At 41.6% G+C, this 25,597-nt stretch overlaps 1 protein-coding gene across 1 annotated transcript; it reads left to right on the top strand.

Moving 5' to 3' along the window:
• Positions 1-21,991: 21,991 nt before the first annotated feature.
• LOC309354706 (vomeronasal type-2 receptor 26-like) lies at positions 21,992-22,891 on the top strand (the record flags this gene model as incomplete). Its single annotated transcript, XM_081884971.1, has 1 exon — positions 21,992-22,891. The coding sequence occupies one exon, from the start codon at positions 21,992-21,994 to the stop codon at positions 22,889-22,891; it is 900 nt and encodes a 299-aa protein (XP_081741097.1).
• Between the last annotated feature and the right edge of the window lie 2,706 nt (positions 22,892-25,597).

Below are 25,597 nucleotides of genomic sequence, written 5' to 3'. Positions count from 1 at the left end.
TGACTATTGCAATGCACTCTATGTAAGGCTGGCCTTAAGATTGGTCTAGAAGTCCCAGCTGGTGCAAGATACAACAGCTCAGGTGCTCCGTGGAGCAACTTATGATCCACATAGGACACTTCTGTTGAAACAGCTGCACTTCCTTCCAGTACGCTGCCGTGGCAAAATGAAGGTTGTGGATATGGCAGTAGCACACAAATCTGTATACAGATATGCCTGAGTGTATACCTAAGTCACTGAGAGACTTTCTTGGTTAGAACGTGGTTCTGGTAACACCAAGGTTGCAGGTTCAGTCCCCATATGAGACAGCTGCATATTCATTCATTGCAGGGTTTTGGACTAGATGATCCTCAGGGTCCCTTCCATCGCTGCAATTCTATGATTCTACTATTCTTCTCCTGAATCCTGCTCAGTGATTACAGTATGTTCACTTGGTTTAACAAGTCAGGTTGGCTTACGAAGGATCAGAGCCTTCAGCTGGCTTGTCCCCACTTTATGCAACTCTAACCGCATGTACACAAGGGAAGCCCGAAAGCTGCATACATACATTCCAGTGCCTGCTAACAATTGCCTTTTTTCCCTGTATTTTCTGCCACCTCTTAACACATTGTTCATGATGTTCCATATCAATATGTTTTGCAGCAATAGGAATTTGTGGTTCATGTTTTAACTTACTACGCACTTAATGTATTGCTTTTACTGCACAAAACTTAGATTCATTAGTTCACAGTAGTATATAATTTAATAATAATACTGACAACGATGATAATAAGGTCCAGCGCCGAGGGCCTTCTGGTGGTTCCCTCACTGCGAGAAACCAAGTTACAGGGAATCAGGCGGAGGGCTTTCTCGGTAGTGGCGCCCGCCCTGTGGAACACCCACCCTCCAGGTGTTAAAGAGAATAACAACTACCAGACTTCTAAGTAGTTGTTCTACTTAGAATTCTAAGACATCTGAAGGCAGCCCTGTTTAGGGAAGCTTTTAATGTTTAACAGACCACTGTGTTTTAATACTTTGTTGGAAGCCACCCAGAGTGGCTGGGGAAACCCAGCCAGATGGGCGGGGTATAAATAATAAATTATATTATTATTATTATTATTAGTAGTAGTAGTAGTAGTATAGCATAATGCATAAGTGAAAAGAATAAAAAATATCAAATACAAACCAAAGTGACATCCTGTGAACAACAAGTACAAATAAATCAAACCTTTGAAATAGTGCAGATCCTAGGTAAAGATAGCCATCGGTTCCAAATATTGCAAGACTAAAATGAACATTTTAGCAGCAACCTCAATAAAATGATCTCAGTTAAAAGCCATTTTGGTAACAACGGTTTTCAAAGAATTTTTGAAACAAGTAACAGTAAACACCAATGCAAACCCCTTAAAGGGTAATTTAATTGCATAGGGACCACTATTGAAAATGGTATGCCAACAGCTCCGAACATCCAAAGCTGATGAACTAATACATTCATATGGTTGAAGACAGTCCTTTCAATGGTGGCTCGTGTCTGTAGAAATGCTCACCTTCCACATATCCATTTACTTCATATATTTAACAAACATTTGTTTGTCAACACAGTGGGGTATTCCAGTGCATTTCAGATTTATACATTATATGAATGAATTCCTCCATCCTTTTATTTACATCTATTACCCTCCCAATTCATTGTAAGACCATGAATGCTGATACTTGAAACCTGAATCAAGCCTTTGTGCCATTCGACTCGGTCCTCAAAAATGGTCAGCTCTTTCCCAGGAGGATTGCGAGGATCCAGTGTGCCCACTTCCACTCTAACGTAGGATTTATTACGGAACGTGATCAAGTTTGTAATATCAAATCCAGCTGCCAATTCCCCGTGTTCGTTTAGTGTGATTAAATCTCCAGCACTATTATTGAATGAGATTCGCTGAAGAAATGAGTGAAGCTTGGTGGAGAGAGAAAGATAATTTTATAACATCGTAATATTAAAGGGAGGGGCTTAATGGGGGGGATGGGGAACCTGTGGACCAGAGAGCCAGTGTGGTGTAGTGGTTAAGAGCGGTAGACTTTTAATCTGGTGAACAGGGTTCACGTCTCCGCTCCTCCACATGCAGCTGCTGGGTGACCTTGGGCCAGTCACACTTCTCTGAAGTCTCTCAGCCCCACTCACCTCACAGAGTGTTTGTTGTGGGGGAGGAAGGGAAAGGAGATTGTTAGCCACTTTGAGACTCCTCAGGGTAGTGATAAAGTGGGATATCACATCCAAACTCCTCCTCCTCCTCCTCCTCTTTGGGGACTGCTAAAACTAGTTCCTTTTTAAATGGAATTTTCAATGATCTGGTTCTACACAAGGGTGGAACTAACTTCATCCTGTTCCATTTTAAAAAATCAATTCAGAAATTCAATGTATTTTTGTTCTCTGCAATGGGTTGTTGAGCAACCACAAGAAGAAATGGAATTAATTTCCTTGTGTTGTAAATTGTGGCATGCATTTAACTGCTTGCTGTGTGATGAGGCTTATTTCATTGAAGTCCTGCCAAATAATCCGAATCTGGTTGCACCGCACATAGAACTCAAAGGCTGTGCACAACATATATACCCCCTTTATTCTACCTCTCAGTGGTCCTGCTTACACCATTTGCATGAAGCATTCAATGTGTATATTTTTATTCTCTCTCTGCATGTACAATAAAGACCTCCATTTTAAAGCTGTATGTGTGCGTTTCAAGGTAAATCTGCCCCAAAGTGTTGCTGCCACTGTCAAAAGAAACTAATTCACAAGATTCGTAAAACATGGGTACGTAAAGCATGAGTCTACTGAGGAGTTTTATCAACAAGGAGTGAATTATGGTTGACAAAGGACAAGTGTGGTAGCAAATATAGGAAGAGCAAGAGAATCTCCAAAAGGAGAAACGAGGTTAAAAATATTGCTATTAAATGAGATCAGATAATGTTAAGGGAAGGAATTTGAGAATGAGAAAAGCAAGGAGTGTTCATATACTGTAAGAATTTAGTAGTCAATGTCATGTTTGCTACTGCATGTCACATCACTGTGACCCAGGGTTTGATTATTCATATTTGTCATTGAGGAAACACTACCTTCCAAGGTTCCACATTTCTAAAAGACAGGTTTCCCCAGGCATCCATTCCTTTATTGTTGGCTCTTTCTGAGTACATGATATGCAAAGCATGTGCCAGAGCATGAACAGCATTGTAGATACTGTAGCTGTGACCAGTCATGCTCATTTCAAAAAATGGTGCTGGAAGGCTCTCCAGCATCTCCTCTTCTGTACATGGAGAATGTCTGAAGAATGTAGACACACCTGCAGAATTTGAAACAGAACAACTGAATGCTTCTGCCCAGAAATCGTTGATAAAACCATCTCCATCTGCCTCGGAAGGATTTATTGTCTGAAGAAATGCCCGGAAATCTTGAATTTCCTTTGAGTGAATTGTAAAAGAAATGGAACCATGGAACATTCGGCTAATCATATCACTCATCATTTGAAGTTTATAGACTCTGAAATCAATTTGAGCCGTCGTAATCCACACCTTTACTGCAGAAAATGTATATTGACGATACCTTGTTCGATACAAATCGATTGCTGCTACAGTATTTGCCAACCATGTGATTGGTGCACTTTCTCCAGATACAATAACAGCATTGGCTTTGCCCACCAGAACAGCTGGGAGAATATTTAATCGATCCAACAACATTTTGACCACATTTTCAGAGAAACGCACATTTGTTGGAACTCTTTGTGTGAATTCAGAACAGATTCCATTTTTGGAAAGCATTGGCTCTATGGTCTGCAAGAAATGTTCTCCACCTTCATCATCCTGGGTAATGAGGCCAACCCATTTCCACTTGAAATGCAAAAGGAGTTGAATAATTCCTTTGTACTGAAAATATTCACTAGGAACCATTCGATAAAAGGAAGGGGACTTGATTTGATAACTGACTGCTGATTGAAAAGAGCCATATGAAATCTGAACAATAAAAGCCAGGCATTACTGAGTAGAAACAGGCGCTCATATTTCTCTCATTTATCTAAATATTTTCTTACAGTGCAATTTTATATATCCACAACTTTTAAAGCCACTATTCTGTCTTTTGCACATACATAATAACCTTACGCTATCTTCATCCATTTTTCCTCAAGCTATTCAGTCCTATTTGACTTGCAGCAATTCTTTTCTACACATCTAAAACACATTTTTTGGAATCTCTCCCATCTCATACTCATAGCTGGATGCCTAATTTATTTATTTTGTTTATGAGGCATGTCCCTTCTTACTAGCCAGATGGGAGGGGTATAAATAATAAATTATTATCATTATTATCATCATTACTACTACTACTACTACTGCTACTGCTACTGACTAATTTCATTTTTTAAAGAAAAACTCTGGCATGTGGAGACAGGGATGTTAAACAGGAAAAATGTTTTTATTTTACAACAAATTTGTTAAAACAACAGATGTGTCAGGAGATAGAAGTCCCCATTTCTCTGATTCTCAGATCCTACCTGTGGAATCTTGAAAAGACCTAAAATGTCTGCCATGCGTGAGGAGGTATCAGAGCTGAATCCACCGATGACTCCAATTACATTTTCCTGGGTGCCACATTTGTAGTTGGGGACAAAGTGATGTGATTTAAAGAGCAGGTCCAGAATGGTGCGATAGGTCATCCTAGAATCAGTATAGCTGTCATAGATGTGGAACCCAAGGGTAACATTGGGCAGGATATTGGGATTATAATTGATCTCATCAATGGCAAACACCAGGGCAAGGATGTGCTGGTAGAACTTGGTCACCACACTACAAATGAAGTTGACATGTCATCAGATAATTAACCAATGCACAAAACATTTTATCACGGTATTTGTCTGCACACAGTATTCACCTACAGTATTCAGTTGCCTGACTATAAGGAAAAGTTAAAACCAGAAAAGTTATTTATCTGGCAAGTCCTATTGAAAATAAAGAAAAGAGTATTGTTGGTAACTTTTGTATATTGTGCTTTTGGACTTCTACCTTACCAAATTAGGCAAGTTTGGTTCAGGCTTCGGACCAACATACATCATTTTGTATGTCTCAGAACTCGCATATTCTGGAAACTGTATAGTATGGGTCATATAATTTCTTGGGTTTTTTAAATCAATTTGGTTCTTTACTCTGAAATGATTACAGCTTGAAGCATCTAGTCTGCCACAGGATTATAGCTAAAGGTTTCTGAGAGTTCCTGAAAAGACTGACTGCACTACTAGGCTTCCATGCACCTTCAGCATCTAGGTTTTTAATAGTTTGAAACCACAACATTGGAGGCTGCTTTCTTCTGCGTCCCTTTATCTCAGCATTGTCTATATGGGAGCTGGGGAACTTTGGCCATTAGTTGACTCCGGCTCCAGCCATCATGGCAAATGAAGAGGGAATATATAACCTGTACTTCAGCAACATCTAGATGACAACAAGCACTCAATATATATGACCCATACTATACAGTTTCCAGAATATGTGTGTTCTGAGACATACAAAATGAAGACTGAATCAAACTTGCCTAATTTGATAATGCAGAAATCCAAAGGCACAATACTCAAACAGGTCCAGGCACTCACCAGGGTTCTAAAAAGGAGTCTTTCCCAACCCTGCCGACTTACATCTGGGGTTAAACATGGGAGCATTTGTATGCAAGGCATCTGGTGCTGTACCAGCAAATTGTTTGCTGCCCTGGTTGCAAGTTTCTCTTTAGCAACCTATTCCTTAAAACAAATGCATCATTCAAACTAGTCATTTGATATCATAAGCAGGTAGTAGTCAACAGTTTTGTTTTTTTGCATATCAGCTTTTCTTTGGAAAAAAATATATTCAATGGGAACAAAGTATGGACTGTCATTTTTCCCTCTCCCCTTATTTTCACTCTCTATTATGCTATGCATTCCCTAGTTAGTTGATAATGACAGTAGTAATCCAATCTTACCTGGATGGCGTGAGGCAGGGCAGGGATGTGATGTGAATGCACCAACAGATCCTCTCATTCTCTCACCTTTGTGTCCTCACCACCACCCTGCCTCATTCCTGGGACCTATTAAGCTGCAGCCATTCTGTCCCCCTTTTCTTTCTTAATTTCTGATATCTCCTCTCCCTCTGTCACACTTTTCTGTCTCACTGCCTTGCTCCTCCACTTTTCTTCCCATTGCCATCCACCAATATAGACCTAGGCTGGGGATTCCATAGAGTCCTCAGATTTCAAGCTGACTCACTCTGGGGTTTTTTAGCCACCTCCCTTTCCTCTATCCTCTCTCCTTTGCCACCAGTATAAAATTAGGCTGAGAACTACATATAACCTTCAGGTTGCAAGCTGCTACTTATGAAATACAGAGCTATATAGGTTGAATATAGCTGAATGTGTTCAAATTTGGTGAGGGGATGGAATGCTTCCCATTCCATATTTCCCTCATATACTGAGAAGACTCCCTACCTACATAAGATAATCAGAGCAGAGATTGATTGGACCATAAAAGGTTAATATTTCTAAATGTCCAATTGGCCATAAAGGCACAGTTTACACTCATGGGTGTTTGAGTATTTCATTTCCTTATCTAGCCATCTATCATTTTTCTTTAAAAAAAACTAATATATTTTCAAAGCAATACAATCGGCAGTTGGTGATACAAATATCAAGACTAAGCAACACTAAAATAAAATGCCAGGCAATTTTCTTACGTTGGGACATCAGACAAGACCTTAGAAGGGTGCTTGTTGAATACAAATTTAGGGAAAAGGTAACGCATGAATGATGCCATCCCACCAATGACGAGATTTCTGTGCTCATACCACTCATGTGGAATATGCACAGGACTATTTCCAGTGCATTTACTAGCATGCACTTTGAACACTGTGTTTGGGAGAAGCAGGAGCAGGAGCAGCACCAACATCCTGGTGGCAAACATTCTTCTGCAGCTGACTCCCCTTTTCTCTCAATCTCATGAAGGCTGCCGGCCTGATTTCTGCATCCTGTCTGGGATGGAAACAGACTCTGCTGGGACACCATCATCCAGATTGTCAAGGGACATAGTTGGAAACTTGAGATTTAAAATGAAATAGAGAAATTTACAGACACCCCCCTTCTTTATACCTATACTTGGCTTCTTCTTTTTATTTAAAAAACAACAACACAATATGGGCTACATAATGCAATTCCAGACTTGCTTGTTAATCCCCCACTATGGTTTTACAAGAAAGCCCCTGGAGCTTTGACCAACTGAAGCAATTATAGTTATTTATATAATAACAGAGGACAAAATTACTTTGCAATGAGTTTCAACTCAATGGTTCATCATCCATAGCATAACTGCTGGAGAAAACATGTCCGCTACATCATACAATCTTAGAACTGAAAACTATCTGAAAAATAACCTAGTCCACCCCTTGCCCATGCAAGTAATCCACTGCTATACAATTCCTGATTGGTAGGCACCCATCATCTACTTAATCTTTTATAACAAAGGAGAGTCTACCACCATCTGAGGAAGGCTGTCCCATTGTCCCACTATCTAAAAATTATTAGTTAATTAATAATATCTAGCAAATATACCTGTTTTATTCTGTTGGTCCATATTAGCAGATGATTAAACTGTGGATCATCCACCATAACATCTAGCATGGAAACATTAAATGGTACACCCTTGGGATAGAAATGTCAAGGCTGCTATACATCTTACAGCCAGAAACCCTAAATCAAGGAAACTGGCATAACTTGTATTGACATAAATTACACTGGCATATTCCAGACACCATTCAGAAGCCTTCAGGAGGGGCTACTACCAACTGAGGTGGTAGGTGAATGTAAACCCAAGTTTTTAGGATTGGTTCCTAGTTCCCAAGACCCAGCTGAATAGAGTTTAAAATTGATATAAGTCTCTCCATGTCCTGCCCAGCTCTCCGCGTCCCTGGAACACTGGTGTCAGTTGTTCAGAAAATCAATATCTAAATAAAGCTAAGGAACAATAGTCATCAGAAGCTGAAGGTTCTAGCATTTGTTGAAAGTTCTGTGGTTGTTTTGCTGCTTTCTTCACTTCTATTCCCTCAGAGCACTGCTCTGGTGCTTGATATCTCCATGGGTGTTGAGTTCTTACCCATTGCTGGGTTTCAGCTTTTCCTCAAATACTACTTCATTGTTCTGAGGCCTGAGCAGAACACAAAAGGATATAAATAATATCTACAATGAAAAATTGCTAAATAATGCAGTTTTCAAAATTAATATTTTTTCCATTAAATAGTAAATGGTGTTTTTGTTCCATTTATATCATTAGCCTACACAGAAACACAAAAAGAGGCACAACATAGTGCTGAATTCCTCACTTTGGTTGGAATGATAGACTAGATGGTATCTGAGGACAGTTCCAGCTCCATGCTTCTATGTGATGAATGTTTGTTTCAGCACTTCTGAAACAAACATTTTTTTTCAGGAGTCCAAAAACATTGAATATCCTCCTTCATAACCATCTAAATTACTATATTAGATTCAGCTTGCCCAAACTACAGACAGTGGCTTTCCAGACTTCTTGACTTGAGAGTTCCAAAGAGGATCAAATTGATAAACTGTTTAGAAAAACCTGTCCAGTTTCTGGGGGTGAGTTTTAACTCCTGACACATTTAATTTGGGTACCAGGAAGATGAAGCTGGTTCTCCCCAAGTTGAATATATATATATATATATATATATATATATATATATATATATATATATATATGCAGGTTTTGGTGTCCTCGGGTGTCTTCCCGTGTAAAAGTTGGGGTGTCTAGGCGACGTTTCGACGAGGTCTCACTCGTCATCTTCAGGCTGGTGCTTTCGGCTTCTTGTTACTGGAACAGAGCTCTGTTCCAGTAACAAGAAGCCGAAAGCACCAGCCTGAAGATGACGAGTGAGACCTCGTCGAAACGTCGCCTAGACACCCCAACTTTTACACGGGAAGACACCCGAGGACACCAAAACCTGCATTCCTGTACCCGTGAAAATCTACGAAAGCATATATATATATATATATATATTTGCTTTCGTAGATTTTCACGGGTACAGGAATGCAGGTTTTGGTGTCCTCGGGTGTCTTCCCGTGTAAAAGTTGGGGTGTCTATGCGACGTTTCGACGAGGTCTCACTCGTCATCTTCAGGCAGGTGCTTTCGGCTTCTTGTTACTGGAACACAGCAGGATCTCAGTGTTTTAGTTCCTATAAATACTGTTGAGGGGGTGTGGTGTATAGCCTCCAATGTTCTGGGCAGAGAGGAAGTTCCCAGGCTAGTGTGCCTTTTCTTCTTTTGTTCCTTAATTACTTGAGGGATATCCTGAGTGATTTCTTGAGTGATATCCTGAGTACCACTTAGGTGGGTCATTAGGTGTGGATTAGTTGCTAAAGTCTTTGTGTCTTGACCTCTTGAACTTTGTGAAGAGTTTTTCTGAGAAGATGGCTGTACTGCACTTAGTTGTGCTCTGGCTTGGCTTCGTGTATAGGGGCGAGCTGTGGTTTTGTGGCTTGTGTCAGCCAGATCTGTGTAGGGATTGCAGGGGGGTGCAGCATCCGGAGGTGCCTCCATGGTTTGGCTACTGGATGGTGTCTGTAATTTATCTGTGGAGAGGGTCTGGGTTTGGGTCTGGTGTGGTTGATTGGTGATGGCGTTCTGTGTGCCTCTGGATCTGGTGTCAGTTTTTGTGGGGAGGGCTAATTTCCAGATGTCTGGCAAGCGGGATGTGTCGTCACGCTTGTTCATGTTGTGAGGGTGTTTCTCTATCTCGATGGCTTCCATGATTATTCTCTTGTGGTGATGTTCCATGTTAAAGAGCAATTTGGAATCTGCAAAATTAATTTCGTGTCCTGTTTCTTTCATGTGTTGGAAAAGAGAGGAAGTTTTTTCTTCTTTTTTGACGGCATTCTTGTGTTCTGCGATACGTGCATTTATTCGTCTGTTTGTTTGTCCAATGTACGTGGCTGGGCAGACTTTGCAGGGTATTTCATAGACCCCTTGGTTTTCCAACTGGATTTTATCCTTGGGGTTTCTGAGGATATTGGCTATTTTTTGGTTGGTGCAAAAGGCTGTTTTGATATTGTGTTTATGGAGGATTTTGCTAATTTTATCTGTAGTGCCCTTGATATAAGGAAGGAGGGCCATGCCATTGTTTTCTTCTGTGTCTTGGTTTTTGGGGGGTGTTTCTTTTTGGATTAGCTTCGTAACCCTGTTTTGCTGGTATCCATTGGCAATTAACACATTTGAGAGATTCTGTAACTCAGTTGTCAAGTGGTCTTTGTCAGCCAGGCGTTTGGTTCTGGAGATGAGAGTCTTGGCTACGGAGTTTATTTGTGCAGGGTGGTGGTGTGATTGTGCATGTAAGTAGCGGTTGGTGTGTGTTTTTTTCCGGTAGATAGTGTGTCCTAGGGAGCCATCCGGTTTTTTGTAGATTAGGACGTCAAGGAAGGGAAGTTGGTTGTTGGCTTCTATTTCCATAGTGAATTGTATTTTGGGGTGTAGGCTGTTGAGATGTGTGAGGAAGCTATCCAGTTTTTCCTTCCCGTGTGGCCAAATTACAAAGGTGTCGTCAACATATCTGAGCCAAAGTTTGGGTTTGTGTTCTGACTTGTCTAAAGCATTGGTTTCAAAGTGTTCCATGTACAGGTTTGCGATGACCGGTGAGAGGGGTGATCCCATAGGTGCTCCTTCTATCTGTTTGTATCTTTGTCCATTGTGGATGAAGTACGTGTTGGATAGGCAGTGGTTGTGATGAACACATCGGACTACCAAGCAAAACTATCAAATCTACTCCAAGATCCTACCTACCAACCTATAAAAACAGATCCCACCACCTATCTGGAAAAAACCACCAAATCCAAAATAAAAGCCTCTCCTATCAGTGAAGAAATCCAGCTAAGAATCATCCCCAGAGAAAAATCATCCAGATGCCCCAAACTCTACGGCCTCCCCAAGATACACAAAGAAGGAACACCACTCAGACCAATAGTCAGCTCCATAGGCTCACCTCTACAAAATCTCGCTAAATTTCTCGCCAAGCAACTTCAGCCCTATGCAGAATCCATCTCTTCACACGTTCCAAACTCCTTCCAGTTCATAGAAACAATAAAGAAGCAAAACCTACATCCTAATGACCTACTTGTGAGCTTCGATGTTGTATCTCTCTTCACACAAGTGCCCATTAATGAAGCCTTGACAGCCATTCAAAACAAATACAATCCCCCCGAATACATCTTGGACCTGACCAACCACTGCCTATCCAACACGTACTTCATCCACAATGGACAAAGATACAAACAGATAGAAGGAGCACCTATGGGATCACCCCTCTCACCGGTCATCGCAAACCTGTACATGGAACACTTTGAAACCAATGCTTTAGACAAGTCAGAACACAAACCCAAACTTTGGCTCAGATATGTTGACGACACCTTTGTAATTTGGCCACACGGGAAGGAAAAACTGGATAGCTTCCTCACACATCTCAACAGCCTACACCCCAAAATACAATTCACTATGGAAATAGAACACCCGAGGACACCAAAACCTGCATTCCTGTACCCGTGAAAATCTACGAAAGCAAATATATATATATATATATATATATATATATATATATATATATATATATATATATATGCAGGTTTTGGTGTCCTCGGGTGTCTTCCCGTGTAAAAGTTGGGGTGTCTATGCGACGTTTCGACGAGGTCTCACTCGTCATCTTCAGGCAGGTGCTTTCGGCTTCTTGTTACTGGAACACAGCAGGATCTCAGTGTTTTAGTTCCTATAAATACTGTTGAGGGGGTGTGGTGTATGGCCTCCAATGTTCTGGGCAGAGAGGAAGTTCCCAGGCTAGTGTGCCTTTTCTTCTTTTGTTCCTTAATTACTTGAGGGATATCTTGAGTGATTTCTTGAGTGATATCCTGAGTACCACTTAGGTGGGTCATTAGGTGTGGATTAGTTGCTAAAGTCTTTGTGTCTTGACCTCTTGAACTTTGTGAAGAATTTTTCTGAGAAGATGGCTGTACTGCACTTAGTTGTGCTCTGGCTTGGCTTCGTGTATAGGGGCGAGCTGTGGTTTTGTGGCCTGTGTCAGCCAGATCTGTGTAGGGATTGCAGGGGGGTGCAGCATCCGGAGGGAAGACACCCGAGGACACCAAAACCTGCATTCCTGTACCCGTGAAAATCTACGAAAGCATATATATATATATATATATATATATATATATATATATATATATATATATATATGATTTTCTAATAAAAGCCTCATTATAACAATACCAATCTCATCCAATTAATAATCTTATTAATGCCAAATGCCAAATTATAGAATTTAATTAAACTGGCCCCCTCGCATGTTAGAGTTGATGATTTCATTCTTCTACATTTTTTCTGCATTCCAAAATTTTAATAATTTCCATTCCATTCAGATATAGTAATTCCTTCTATAACAGCTACAATCTTGTGATTCCAATTCGTGTCTGTGTAATAGGTAATTTATAAAGTTTCAAGTGAGAAACTTTAGCTGTAATCCTTATTCTTTCCAGTGTGTGATAATTTTGGTCCAGTGTTCCTCAATGTTATCAGGAAGCTCGGGAAGCAGATGGTCCTTAAAAGTCATTTGAAAGCAACCCCACTTAATAGGATCTTGAAGGGCTTGAATATTCATTTTGTGCCTTGGTTTCCTTCCTTGAAGCCTGTGTTGAGGTATAATCTTGATAGCCATCATGGAGAATATTAATCAGTGACCTCTCCAGCAGTCGTCGGCCCCCATCATAGCTCTGATAAAGAGCACATCATGGCGATCTTCAGCTTGGACAATCACATTGTCTAAGGGGTGCCAGTGGTTTGACCGAGGATGCCTCCACAACAAGGTGATGATCCACCAAGTGAAAAGTAGCATGTGCACTATATTTACTTGTAAGAAACCACTCTCTTTTTTAGCTCTTGGTGTGCAAGAATGTTTGCATGCCCAGGTGGAGACCCCCCCGGCCCCGTAAGACCACCAGAAGGAATAATGACTCATGACAACGGGTTATGGAATTAAAAATTGGGCACAACTTTATTAAATCTTTCAGATGTAGGAAGACCTTGGCTCAGGCAGAGGGCGTGTATCCCTCCCAGCCCCCCTGTTAGGGAAACGGGGGCTCCTCAAGGTGAATGAGATATGGGAGGGTGCACAGCAAGGCGCTTGTGTATGCTGGCAGCCCACCTCATATCCACACAACGCAGGAGAGTTCACTGACAAGCTTTCAGTGTATGGCCAGTGACTCCTTTAAGAGAGGACCCTAGAACCACTGCCGTGGGGGGGGGTGAGTCACCACTTCGCACACACACCCCATTTAGGGAAGATAGACTAAAGGATTCCTCCCAATGCCTAAAACTGCCAAAGTTGTGACAAATTGCTACAGGGAAGGCAAAACCTGCCAATGCAGGGAAATTTCTTCAACAGCAACCATCCAAAGACTATAGCAGCACCCGCTGAACAGAAAGGAAAATGGTTAACCTGCAAACAAGCATTAGACAAAGGGAGGGTTGGATGGGTGAACCTCCAGAGCCGACCGCATGGTTGTTGCTGACACCCCCACTTCCTATTTAAGCAACTGGCCCCGCCTCCTTGAAGGGCTGATTGGCTAACTGAGGTTTGGCGGGAACCTCCAATGACTAACACAGGGAGGCAGGCCAGCCCAACCAGCTGGTGGGTCCCAAATGCGTGCGGTCCTGCAAAGGGCCCCCACAAATGAAGGTGTTAGTGCTTATTATTGGAAATAAGAGTTGCAACAAACACACATTCAGACATGTGTTGTTTTTTATTACCTCCACACCAATAGTTATTCTATTCCTTGCAGAAGAGTATGTTGAGGTTCTTGTGTGCGGTATATGTGTATGAGGGTTCTGGTGTATACATATAACACTAGGATACCTTACCAAATATATCCCTGCTAGGTCACTTCAAGACAACCTGTTCATTGAGTGTTCATCCTGATTTGTTTGAGAACATCGCATCAAGCATATATTATTTTCTGATGTGTTTCCTCATCATTTTCCTTATCATAAAAAGTCGGATTTGAGGAGGGACAGTTTTGTTGAATGGTTGTTGCTGATGGACACAATATCAACATTAATTGTATAACCTTAATTTTCAGGTATGTGATTGGATCTTATCCAAATATAGTGACAGACTGGAAGCCCTCATAGGACAGTGGTGTGGTGGTTGCAAACTAAACTAACATAAATATTATATCTGAATCTAAGTGTTATAGATTTATGCTTCATTTTCTATTTTTAAAAAGGATGCTTTAGCTTTACATAGAGTGGGGTTTGGTATGCTCACCAGTGAGGATTTTAAACAGACGAAATTTTAAAGCAGATGGCCAACTTTTGAGTTTTAGTAATGTGGACCACCGGCATTGGCCTAGATGACAGTTGGAGGTCTATTCGAACACTATCATTCTATGCTATGACAAATATGTTTTCTGCAGTAGTTATAGAAACATATATTCAGCAGTCCAATGCTTTGCAGAAGTGATTATCTTCTCTGTAATTATCTAAAACACTATAATTGAAATCACAAGAAGAAAGTGCCAACGTGTATGTGTGAAAGGAAAGAATTCAAGTCAGAAATGGTTTTAAGTACTCCAGAAATCCATAAACTGCTAAGATTAGAGATATGTGTGTGTGTGTGTGTGAGAGAGAGAGAGAGAGAGAGAGAGAGAGAGAGAGAGAGAGAGAGAGAGAGAGAAATGGGGCCCTGTCATTTTGATTTTTTAAAAAACCCCATCCTTTCATAGATTGTTCAATTTCTGTCTCTTAATTGTCATTCAAACCATGCAAATTTAAACCATGATTTTGTTCGCTGCTGTGGTTATGGATAAGGTGCATTAATGTTTCTCTGAGTAGTGCATTAGAAGAGTTCAGCTATCACCCAAGGTGTCATGTTTAGTTCAGGCAGAAGAGAGCAGAATGGAGTTGTAGCCTGAAACAGGACAGTCCATGTTCAGGGGGGAGTTTAATGTCATGATGCTGCTTTGCCTGCTTCTTCTCTCAAATATGGTATGCAAAGTGAATACTATTAAGTGTGTGAAAAACAGTGCTGTGTATATTCCGCATGAGTGGTACGAGTCTGGAGATCTCCTCATTGGTGGAGTAGCAACTCATATCAATTACATTTTCCCCAAACTTCTTTTCAATGAACACCCACCTCAGTTCTGGGTTGATGTCCCATTGTAAGTAAATAGGCTTTTTCATTGTACTGATATTTGTAATTCTAAGGATGACTGTAATGTACTCTGATTGCTTTGAAAAAGAGGAAAAGACCCTATTTCTGATCAGAAAATGAAATGCTCAAAACTAAGCACATTGTCTCCAGGTTTTCAGAGAGGTGGCATTTTCAGAGAGGGGAAAGAGAGATGGCAGACAGAGGGAGAGAAAACTGGGTGTCAGAAAGAGATGAAATGAGAATGGAAGGCTCTGGCTACTTTAGGTTCTGGTCCAACCCTAAAAGCAGCTTTGCGGGGGAATTGTTCCCAGATGAGATGTCAAAAACATATGGACAACTTGTAATATCACCAATCTCTTGACCACACAAGTGCTTAAAAAATTGCAGTCTAACTTTGACTAACTTAGAAGATTCTGCCCTCTCTCCATACTTAGGCAGCTGACTTGTCAAATACTGCTAAATTGATGCAGAGTACACTGTTTTCATTCTCCCCTGAAATCACAAGTGACTTTATTTGCAGCATGGTGACCAAGTTCTATCAGCATGTCCTGTCCTTGGCATTTGCTGTTGACAAAATCAATGAGAATCCCAAGATCTTGCCCAACATCACTCTCGGGTTCCATATCTATGACAGCTATGCCAAATCAGGGATGACCTACCGTGCCACTCTGGACCTGCTCTTTAAATCACATCAGTTTGTCCCCAACTACAGATGTGACATCCAGGAAAATGTAATAGGAGTCATCGGGGGGCTAAGTTCTGACATCTCTTCCTGCATGGCAGATATCCTGGGTCTTTACAAGATTCCACAGGTAGGAAATGAGAATTTCACCAAAGGTTGCTCCAAACGTTAGAGGGCTGAATATTGAATGGAAAACTAATGTCTGGATGTAAAAAGTGTGGGACATCGTCCTAAACAGAAGAACATTGGGGATATATAGGACTGTAACTTTATGAAAATAATTGTGTAAATGAGAATATAATGACCTTTGATACCATTCCAAAATGTCTGTCTTTTTCTTTCCCTTTAGATTTCATTTGGTTCATTTCAACCAACACTGAGTTATCCAGCTCATTTCATTTCATTTTATCGTATGGTTCCTAACGAAGACCTTCAGTACCAAGGAATCATTGAGTTATTTCAGCACTTCAAGTGGAAATGGGTAGGGCTCATTGCTCAGGATGATGAAGGTGGAGAACGTTTCTTGCAAACGATAGAGCCAATGCTTTTCAAGAATGGAATCTGTTCAGCATTCACAGACAGAAGCAAAAAAACAATGCATTTGTCCAGCAATGCACGTGACTTGATTGACAATATACGCTTTAAAATGCCAGCTTTCATATCAAGCAAAGCCAATGCAGTTCTGATATATGGAGAAAGTGCAGCCATAACATTTACAGGGAATATTATAGCAGCATCTAGAATAATGCAAGTAATATTTTCTCAACACAGATCTAGACCTAAAGTTTGGATTACTACAGCCCAAATAGATTTTCCATTATATAGGTGGCAAAGCTTAATTACCACAGATATACAGACATTTCATGGTGCTATCTCATTTGCAATTCACTCAGAGGAGATTCAAGACTTCAAATACTTTCTTCAGGGTGTATATCCTAATTGGGCAAAGGGAGATGGTTTTATAAAAGATTTCTGGCAACAAGCATTCGGATGTTCGTTTTCAAACTCCACTGTGTCCACAATCACTGGAAAAATATGTACAGAAGAGGAAATGCTGGAAAGCCTTCCTACACCTTATTTTGAAATGAGCATGACTGGCCACAGCTACAGCATCTATAATGCTGTGTATGCTCTGGCACATGCCTTACATATTGCATACACAGCTAAAGCCAGCCACAAGGAGGTCAGAGGCAGCTTGTCTCCACAAAATATGGAAGCCTGGCAGGTATTGATTTAGCTTAAGGCATGCGTCCAGCTTGTATACAAGTCTGAATGTTTACATGTAACTCTCACACATCTGTTTTAAGGACTTTTCACCACTGACCTTCAGAAATGTTCGAGGATGAATATAGTCAATGATAATAATAATAATAATAATAATAATAATAATAATAATAATAATAATAATAATATTTATATCCTGCCCTCCCCAGCCGAAGCCAGGCTCAGAGCGGCTAACAACAGTAAAATGATAAAACATTCTAAAATCATTTCATTATAAGATTAATTCCAATCAAATTAATGGCAACCATTGGGCTAGAAGTTCTGTGAGGATTGCCAAAGGAGGGAGTTAGGCTGTGCCCTGGCCAAAGGCCTGGTGGAACAGCTCTGTCTTGCAGGCCCTGCGGAAAGATGTCAAGTCGCGCAGGGCCCTAGTCCCTTACGACAGAGCGTTCCACCCAATCGGAGCTACAGCCGAAAAAGCCCTGGCTCTGGTTGAGGCTAGCCTAACCTCTCTGTGGCCTGGGACCTTCAAGATGTTTTTGTATGAAGACCATAAGTTCCTCTGTGGGATAACAAATGATAACAAATATAATCCTAATTGTATAAAAATGGGAATTGTTATATTTCTTATATATATAAAGAGATATGAATTGCTGCAGGTTTCCATATGCAACACATCAACAACTGGCAGCAACTCCCAAACATCTGCAGAGAGTCCATCTAAGGGCAAAGCACCAATAGGGGGAGCCCTATGACTTACATTAAATAGGGGCACCCCAAGGGTCCCCACAGGGGTGGCATGGACCTAGCCCATGTCTGGGCATCAGACAGAATCCACAGACCCAGATCCCTTTAGCAAGATACCCTTAATGAGAAGGTGAAGGTGAAGGCTACAACCTCCTCTCCATGCAAACAAGGACTTACCCAATGCCTAACCTCACAAAGTTGTGATTATTGCTACAAGGTAGGTGAAAACCAAATGTTGTTGTTGTTGTTTAGTCGTTTAGTCGTGTCCGACTCTTCGTGACCCCATGGACCAGAGAACGCCAGGCACCTCTGTCCTCCACTGCCTCCCGCAGTTTGGTCAAACTCATGCTGGTAACCTCGAAAACACTATCCAACCATCTCGTCCTCTGCCGTCCCCTTCTCCTTCTGCCCTCCATCTTTCCCAACATCAGGGTCTTTTCCAGGGAGTCTTCTCTTCTCATGAGGTGGCCAAAGTACTGGAGCCTCAGCTTCACAATCTGTCCTTCCAGTGAGCACTCAGGGTTGATTTCCTTCAGTATGTAGAGGTTTGATCTTCTTGCAGTCCATGGGACTCTCAAGAGTCTCCTCCAGCACCATAATTCAAAAGCATCAATTCTTCGGCGATCAGCCTTCTTTATGGTCCAGCTCTCACTTCCATACAGGAATCTTAAACTGTGGCACAGGAATCTTAAACTGTGGCACAGGAATCTTAAACTGTCACACCCTTCACCAGATCTCCCACTTTTTATGCTTTGCTATGACACAACCTTTCTATGGACAAATGTCAGCTGCCATATTGTTGGGTCTGGGTAGAATTTTTTTTCCACTTGGCAAATTGGCACCAGCCATTTGGTTTTAGTGAAAACCAAATGGCTGGTGCCAATTTGCCAAGTGGAAAAAAATTCTACCCAGACCCAACAATATGGCAGCTGACATTTGTCCATAGAAAGGTTGTGTCATAGCAAAGCATAAAAAGTGGGAGATCTGGTGAAGGGTGTGACAGTTTAAGATTCCTGTGCCACAGTTTAAGATTCCTGTAGCCACGCCTCCCAGCAGTGCTGATTGGACAGTGAGGCCACCTTTAGGTGAGGCCCGTCCAGCTCCAGTGACACAACCTGGACAGTGACTGGGGGTGAGCAATCTCTGCCCGCCGCCAGATCACTGCAGGGGCCCTGATGCCTGGCTGCAAGGCCGCCCACCCGAAAAGGTGAGTGGAGTTTTTGGAGTAGTACAACCCAGGATGAGACCATTACAACACATTTTAGTGCTTTCCCTTTTCTTTCCTAGCTCCATTCATTCCTGCAGAGGATTTCATTCAACAACAGTGATGGAGATGATATTACATTTAATGAACATGGAGAATTAGTAGCTGGATTTGATATTACCAACTTGGTCACTTTCCCAAATCAGTCCTTCATCAGGGTCAAAGTGGGAAGGCTGGATCCTCAGGCACCTCCTGGGGAAAAACTCACCATTGATGAGGGCAGAATCAAATGGCAAAGAGGCTTGACTCAGGTGAGGAAATACCCGCACGGCCTGCCAAATATCAACATTCATTGTCATTTATGGAACTAGATGGCAAGAGACGCAAAGAAAGCTAAGGCAGGACTCTTAATCTGCCCATACTTTAAGACTAGACTCTGAAACCTACTTCTTTGGCCTGCCATTAAACCCAATTAGATTAGCAGCCATTATATATGGGAACCCTACCTTATGGTGGAGGGATGTGGGTGGCACTGTGGTCTAAACCACAGAGGCTAGGACTTGTCGATCAGAAGGTCGGCAGTTCGAATCCCCGAGACAGGAAGAGCTCCCATTGTTCAGTCCCAGCTCCTGTCCACCTAGCAGTTCGAAAGCACATCAAGTGCAAGTAGATAAATAGGTACCACTCCAGCAGGAAGGTAAACGGTGTTTCCATGCGCTGCTCTGGTTCACCAGATGCGGCTTAGTCATGCTGGCAACATGACCTGGAAGCTGTCTGCAGACAAACGCTGGCTCCCTTGGCCTATAGAGTGAGATGAGTGCACAACCTTTAGAGTCATCTGCGACTGGACCTAACGGTCAGAGGTACCTTTACCTTTTTACCTTATGGTAGTCCCTAGAAGAGGGCATGCATTTACCTGTATTTTCATCCATCAGAAATTATTTGACAATACATCTCTTCAGCCGATTTTCAGTTAAAATTATTCTATTACATTAGCTTCTGCCTTTTCACTAATTTTATTTAGTTTGTTTGTTATTGGATTTGTTAATTCTATAATGAGCTGTATTCATTCCTAAAGCAAGAAACTAGGATGGTTATAGTGCAATGAATGTATCTTAAATTTATAGTGCGGCTATGATTCCTGCTTGGTGGTAGATCTTAAGACTAAGATGAATTCCTCAAAACACTTAATTAATTCTAAATGCTTCCTCATTGGATAGGTGCCACCCCTTTCAGTATGCAATGACTATTGCCCTCCTGGTTACAGGAAGAAAAAGAAGGAGGGACAGAAATTTTGCTGCTATGATTGTGCTGCATGTCCAGATGGGATGTTCTCAAATGCAGAGGGTACGAAATATTGTATTCAGATATACCTAAAGAAACATTTCCTCTTTTGCAAATTTGCTGTTGTTAACATTGCAGTTTTTTTCAAATTATGGTACTATGTATTTTTCTCATTGTTTACATAGATATGTTTTATGGGTATTTCATGTTAATCATCTAGAGTAAATTATTTCCCTTTTTTGTAAAAAAGAAAAAGAAGAAGAAAAGAGGAAGGAAGGGCTGAAACTTGTCATGTGATGTTATGTTAACAGATTAATCCATCAGTTTACAGTAAATTGAAATGGAAGAATAGGAAACACACTTACTTCTTTTTGAGGTGACTTGGTCAAGTATACATTAGGTGGGTAACTGGTAAAACAGATTCTAAATTTCCATACCCAGAAAATTTTTGTCCAGAAGATCAATATCCAAACAAAGGGAAAGTTCAATTCATTCCAAACATACCAAATTTCCCAGCCTTTAATTAAACTTCAGTAAAGGTTGGAAATTTCTCTACACCTCTTCTCTTTGGTAACAGTCCTGATGCTTGGCATCTTCATAAAACACCATGACAGTCATAGACAAAGCCAACAATAGAAGCCTAACCTACATTGCCAACAGACCCAACAAGACTTGAAACAAGAAATATGGGTTATATTTATGGAAATAAACCAGCTATGGAATCTGCTATCAGAATAAATCAAACAAATTAACCCAAACCAATGAAGTCTACAAGGTGAAGTGGATTCATGGAAGGATTTCAACCGTCCAATCTCCTGAGCCAGGTGCCATTCACACTGTGATCATGCAGGAAGTCTCAAGGAAACTCCCCCTGGGTGTTCCTTGGGTATATGAACCTGACATGCACACTGTGGCACCCTTGGCCAGCGCTCACCCTAATGCACCTGACAGGCCCAAACTCTACTCTGGCTCTGATAATTTCCAAAAACCACTCACCCACCCAGACCAAATGCCAGTTTGGCAAACTCAAACAAAGCACTACTCCAGTCATGCAGACAACACTCAGTAATGAGAAGTAGGCAAAACAAACAAACAAACAAAAACCACCTTGACACAGACCAATTAGTATCATCCCCCAAATCAGGTGTCTCAGTGAAAAGAGGGGATAGTGTGGTGTGGGATTGGATTAAATATTCTGATCTCCTCTCCTATAGGGCAAATTGTCCCATTACCCATGCAGGCGGGTCTTCTCTTCTTGCAGGGGAAGAGGGCATGGCAAATGTGTCCACCATCCACATATGGGGGAAAGGAGTGGAATTCTCTGCATCTCCTCAGCTTCTTCTGCTCATCAGAATGCCTAATTGCTGCAGAGCTTCTCTCTTTTCACTGTATAGTGGTTGTTATTCCCAAAGGTGGCTGGAAGATGGTCAAAAAACAATACACAAACCCACAAATTCCTGTGGAAAATTCTGGGTTTGATCTCTGGCATGTCTTTTTTGAAGCAAGAAATGTTCAGAAGTTTTTGCAACCTTCCATGGTGATTGTAGGCTAACCAGACATATCTAGATCTTCTTGAGGGCAATGCTCTTTGAATTAAACTTCAAATATTCTGTTTTCCCCAGACATGGAAACTTGTGTTACGTGTCCAGATGATCAATATCCAAACAAAGGTCAGGATCAATGCATTCCTAAGATTCCAAATTTTCTAGCTTTTGATGACACTTTGGCTATTATTCTAACCTCCTCTGCAGTTTTGTTGTCCCTGATCACAGTTCTGGTGCTTGGCATCTTCATTAAATATCGAGACACTGCCATAGTCAAAGCCAACAACAGAAGCCTCACCTACATTCTCCTCATCTCCCTCCTCCTGTGTTTCCTCTGCTCCTTGCTGTTCCTTGGAAAGCCTACTGAGGCAACCTGCCTTCTCCGACAAACTGCTTTTGGCATCATCTTCTCTGTGGCCCTCTCTAGCATCTTGGCCAAAACCATTTCTGTGGTTTTGGCATTCATGGCTACCAAGCCAGGATCCAGGATGAGGAAATGGGTGGGGAAACGACTGGCTTATTCTATTATTCTATCCTGCTCCCATATTCAAGGGGGAATCTGTGCTCTCTGGTTGGCAACCTCTCCACCATTCCCAGATTTGGATGCACACACAATTACTCATCAAATTGTATTCTTATGTAATGAAGGGTCAATCCTAATGTTCTATTGTGTCTTGGGCTATATGGGCTTCCTGGCCACCATCAGCTTCACTGTAGCTTTCCTAGCCAGGAAGTTGCCTGACAGCTTCAATGAAGCCAAGTTCATCACCTTCAGCATGCTGGTCTTCTGCAGTGTTTGGCAATCATTTGTCCCAACCTACCTGAGCACAAGTGGAAAATACATGGTGGCTGTGGAGATCTTTTCCATCTTGGCTTCCAGTGCTGGGTTGTTGGGTTGTATCTTTTTCCCAAAATGCTATATTATTCTAGTGAGACCTGAGTTGAACAACAGAGAACAACTTATACGAAAGAAGAGATAAATTACAAGTCTTTGTCTTCCTAATTATGTACTAGATCACCTTCATGGAAATAAAAGAGAGAGAGATAAAGTGTATTGGTCATTTTGAAGGAAATAAAATATTTCATAAATTTGATTTTTGTTTTGATGCCATGAAATTGTTTTATTTATTTAGTCACTGTCAAATCATTTCTGGCACGGAGAATAAAAGAAAGAAGAGAAGGATATGAACTTCTGCTCAAGTAGTCTACTTTTTTTATCTTGATGCATTTTCCTGCGTTTAATTTGCCACATTGTTTAGCACATGGGTAGGCAAACTAAGGCCTGGGGGCCGGATGCAGCCCAATCGCCTTCTCAATCTGGCCCACGGAATTAGTGTGTTTTTACATTTGTGGGAGCTGCCTGGTGTTTTTACATGAGTAGAATGTGTTTTTATTTAAAATGCATCTCTGGGTTATCTGTGGGGCATAGGAATTCATTAATTCCTCCCCCCCCAAAAAAAAAATAGTCCGCCCCACACAAGGTCTGTTTGACAGTGGATTGGCCCTCTGCTGAAAAAGTATGCTGACCCCTGTTTAGCACATGAATCTACAAGAAGAGCACTGCTGGATCAGACCAAGAATGCCTGTATAGTTCAGTTTTCTGCTCTCACAATGGCCAACTAAATGCTCAAGGGAAGCCCAAGAATAGACAGCACTCTCCCCACTTCTGAATCCCAGCAACTGGTATTAAAAGCACGTTACCTTCAAAGGTAGTAGCCATTGATAGCTTTATATGCCATGCATTTGTCCAATTCTCTTTTAAAGCCAAGTTGGTGGCCATTACTACATCTTCTGGGAGCCAATTCCTTGGTTTGGTAGGGGTTTTTTTGAGGCTAAGTACTATCCTTTGTCTTTCTAAATCTAATATTCACCTGCATTGGATAGTCCTGAGTTCTAGTATTATGAGAGGGACAGAGAAAGAAATTTACCCCTATCTGTCAAGTTGAGTTGGAACAGCTATGAATCTCTCCAGGTCAAGTTAGATGTCTGGGTCTGTCAAGAAGGAAGCACAGTCATCATGCTGGAAAACCTGTGAAACGATCTAGAGCAAACTGAGCTCTGAATGTGTCTTTCCAGGGGAATGTAGGAGACTGACTGATTCTCCTTCCTGCCTGATGCCCTACCCCATAACACCTCTGCTCCCCCCCACCCAGTTTTGAGAAGGAGGCAGGAGGGCTTCTGGATTGTGTCAGAGCCTTAGAACCTCCTTTCCAAAGCCTGGGAAGCTTGTGCCCAGGTTAGGGAGGGAGGTGCAATGCTCTGAGGGGGTCTGAGCACCCTCCTGCCACAGTGCAGGAGAGGGACAGGACAACAAAGGACCATGGATGATTTAGGCTGGGGTGGTATAGCTTTCAATCAGTTAGCGGGGCAATAAAGGAGAAGTGGGGCCAGGAGCATCTGGGGTAACTGTGGCAGGCTATAACAAAGAAACAGAAAGCATGGAGGATTTTCCTATTTTTGAACTCAAGCTTGCTGTGCCTGTGGGAAAAGCGAGGGAACTTTGTGGCCAGGTGTCCCAACTTGAATAAAATATTGGAGGGTGGGCAGGTAAGCCCCTCCCCACATAATTTATCACATAATGTGGTGCATGCACACCATTTGAATGGCAATGTCCATCAATTTTGGTGAGGCCCAGCCCCCTCAAATCTTTTAGAGGGGGGGCAAAGTCCCCATGGTCCCTAGGAGTTGGTTCCTATGTTTGTGGCATTTAATGCTGGGATTCCCCTCCACCTAGACTAAAGTTGCTTATATGTGCAAATAAACCATGTATAATAAAAACACCACAGTCTACGCTGTGCCTCATTGTCTAAAAAGAAACACAGGCCCTGGATAAAGTGTGAATGCAGCCTCTGGAATCTTGCAGCACTCATGGCGATTGGGGTAACATAGCAATATTCCAATCACACTCTTCCTTCACATTCATGTCATCCCTGTGAGTCTGTTTGAATTTCAGTAGTATTCCTTTTTCTGACATTATGGAACATCAGCTTGAATCAAGGGAAATGCATGACCTTTGGATCTGACAAATAGGTTTGCTTTTGCAACTCAGGATGCATCGTAGATTTCAAAAACATTGCAGGCGTGTGATTATCTCCTTGTAATTATCAAAATCACTATAATCCATTAACCTGATCAAAGCACTAGTGGCTGTCTTGAAGGTAGTAGCTGGTGGGTAAAGCTCTGTAGTATTCCACAGACCTCCAAGATTATGATTAATAGAAAGGCAGATGCCGTCATTTTGATCAGCTTCTCTTCTCTGTTTGTATGGAGTAAGCACCAAGTTGGTATTTCTTCCCTAGCATTCAAAGCATTCTTTAAAGAGCTGATTTGTTGAAATCAGCTAGCACCTTATGTCATCTTATTCAAGTGTGGCTAATGTTAGAATTGATGCTGTAGAAAGGAAGTAGGAGAATTTTTCTGTGGAGGAAGATTTGTCATCAGGATGTTTTCTCTGCATCTCCTACTGCTTTCAAGCGTGGTTTGCAAAGTGCATGCGCAGAAATGCACCAAAAATGATCCTGTAAATTTTCCACACGAGTGGTATGAGCCTGGTGATCTCCTCATTGGTGGGATGGTGTCTCTTATCCATTATATTTCCCGCCCAGTCCTCTTCAAACAACACCCTTCTCAGGGCTTGATTGAAATCCCATTGTAAGGAAATGGCCTTTAATTTAATGTAGTTGTGT

This window comes from Podarcis melisellensis (assembly GCF_964234715.1).
Source record: "Podarcis melisellensis genome assembly, chromosome: 13".
In the NCBI taxonomy this organism is placed as follows: Eukaryota; Metazoa; Chordata; class Lepidosauria; order Squamata; family Lacertidae; genus Podarcis; species Podarcis melisellensis.
This window is presented reverse-complemented; position numbering and strand designations above follow the sequence as displayed.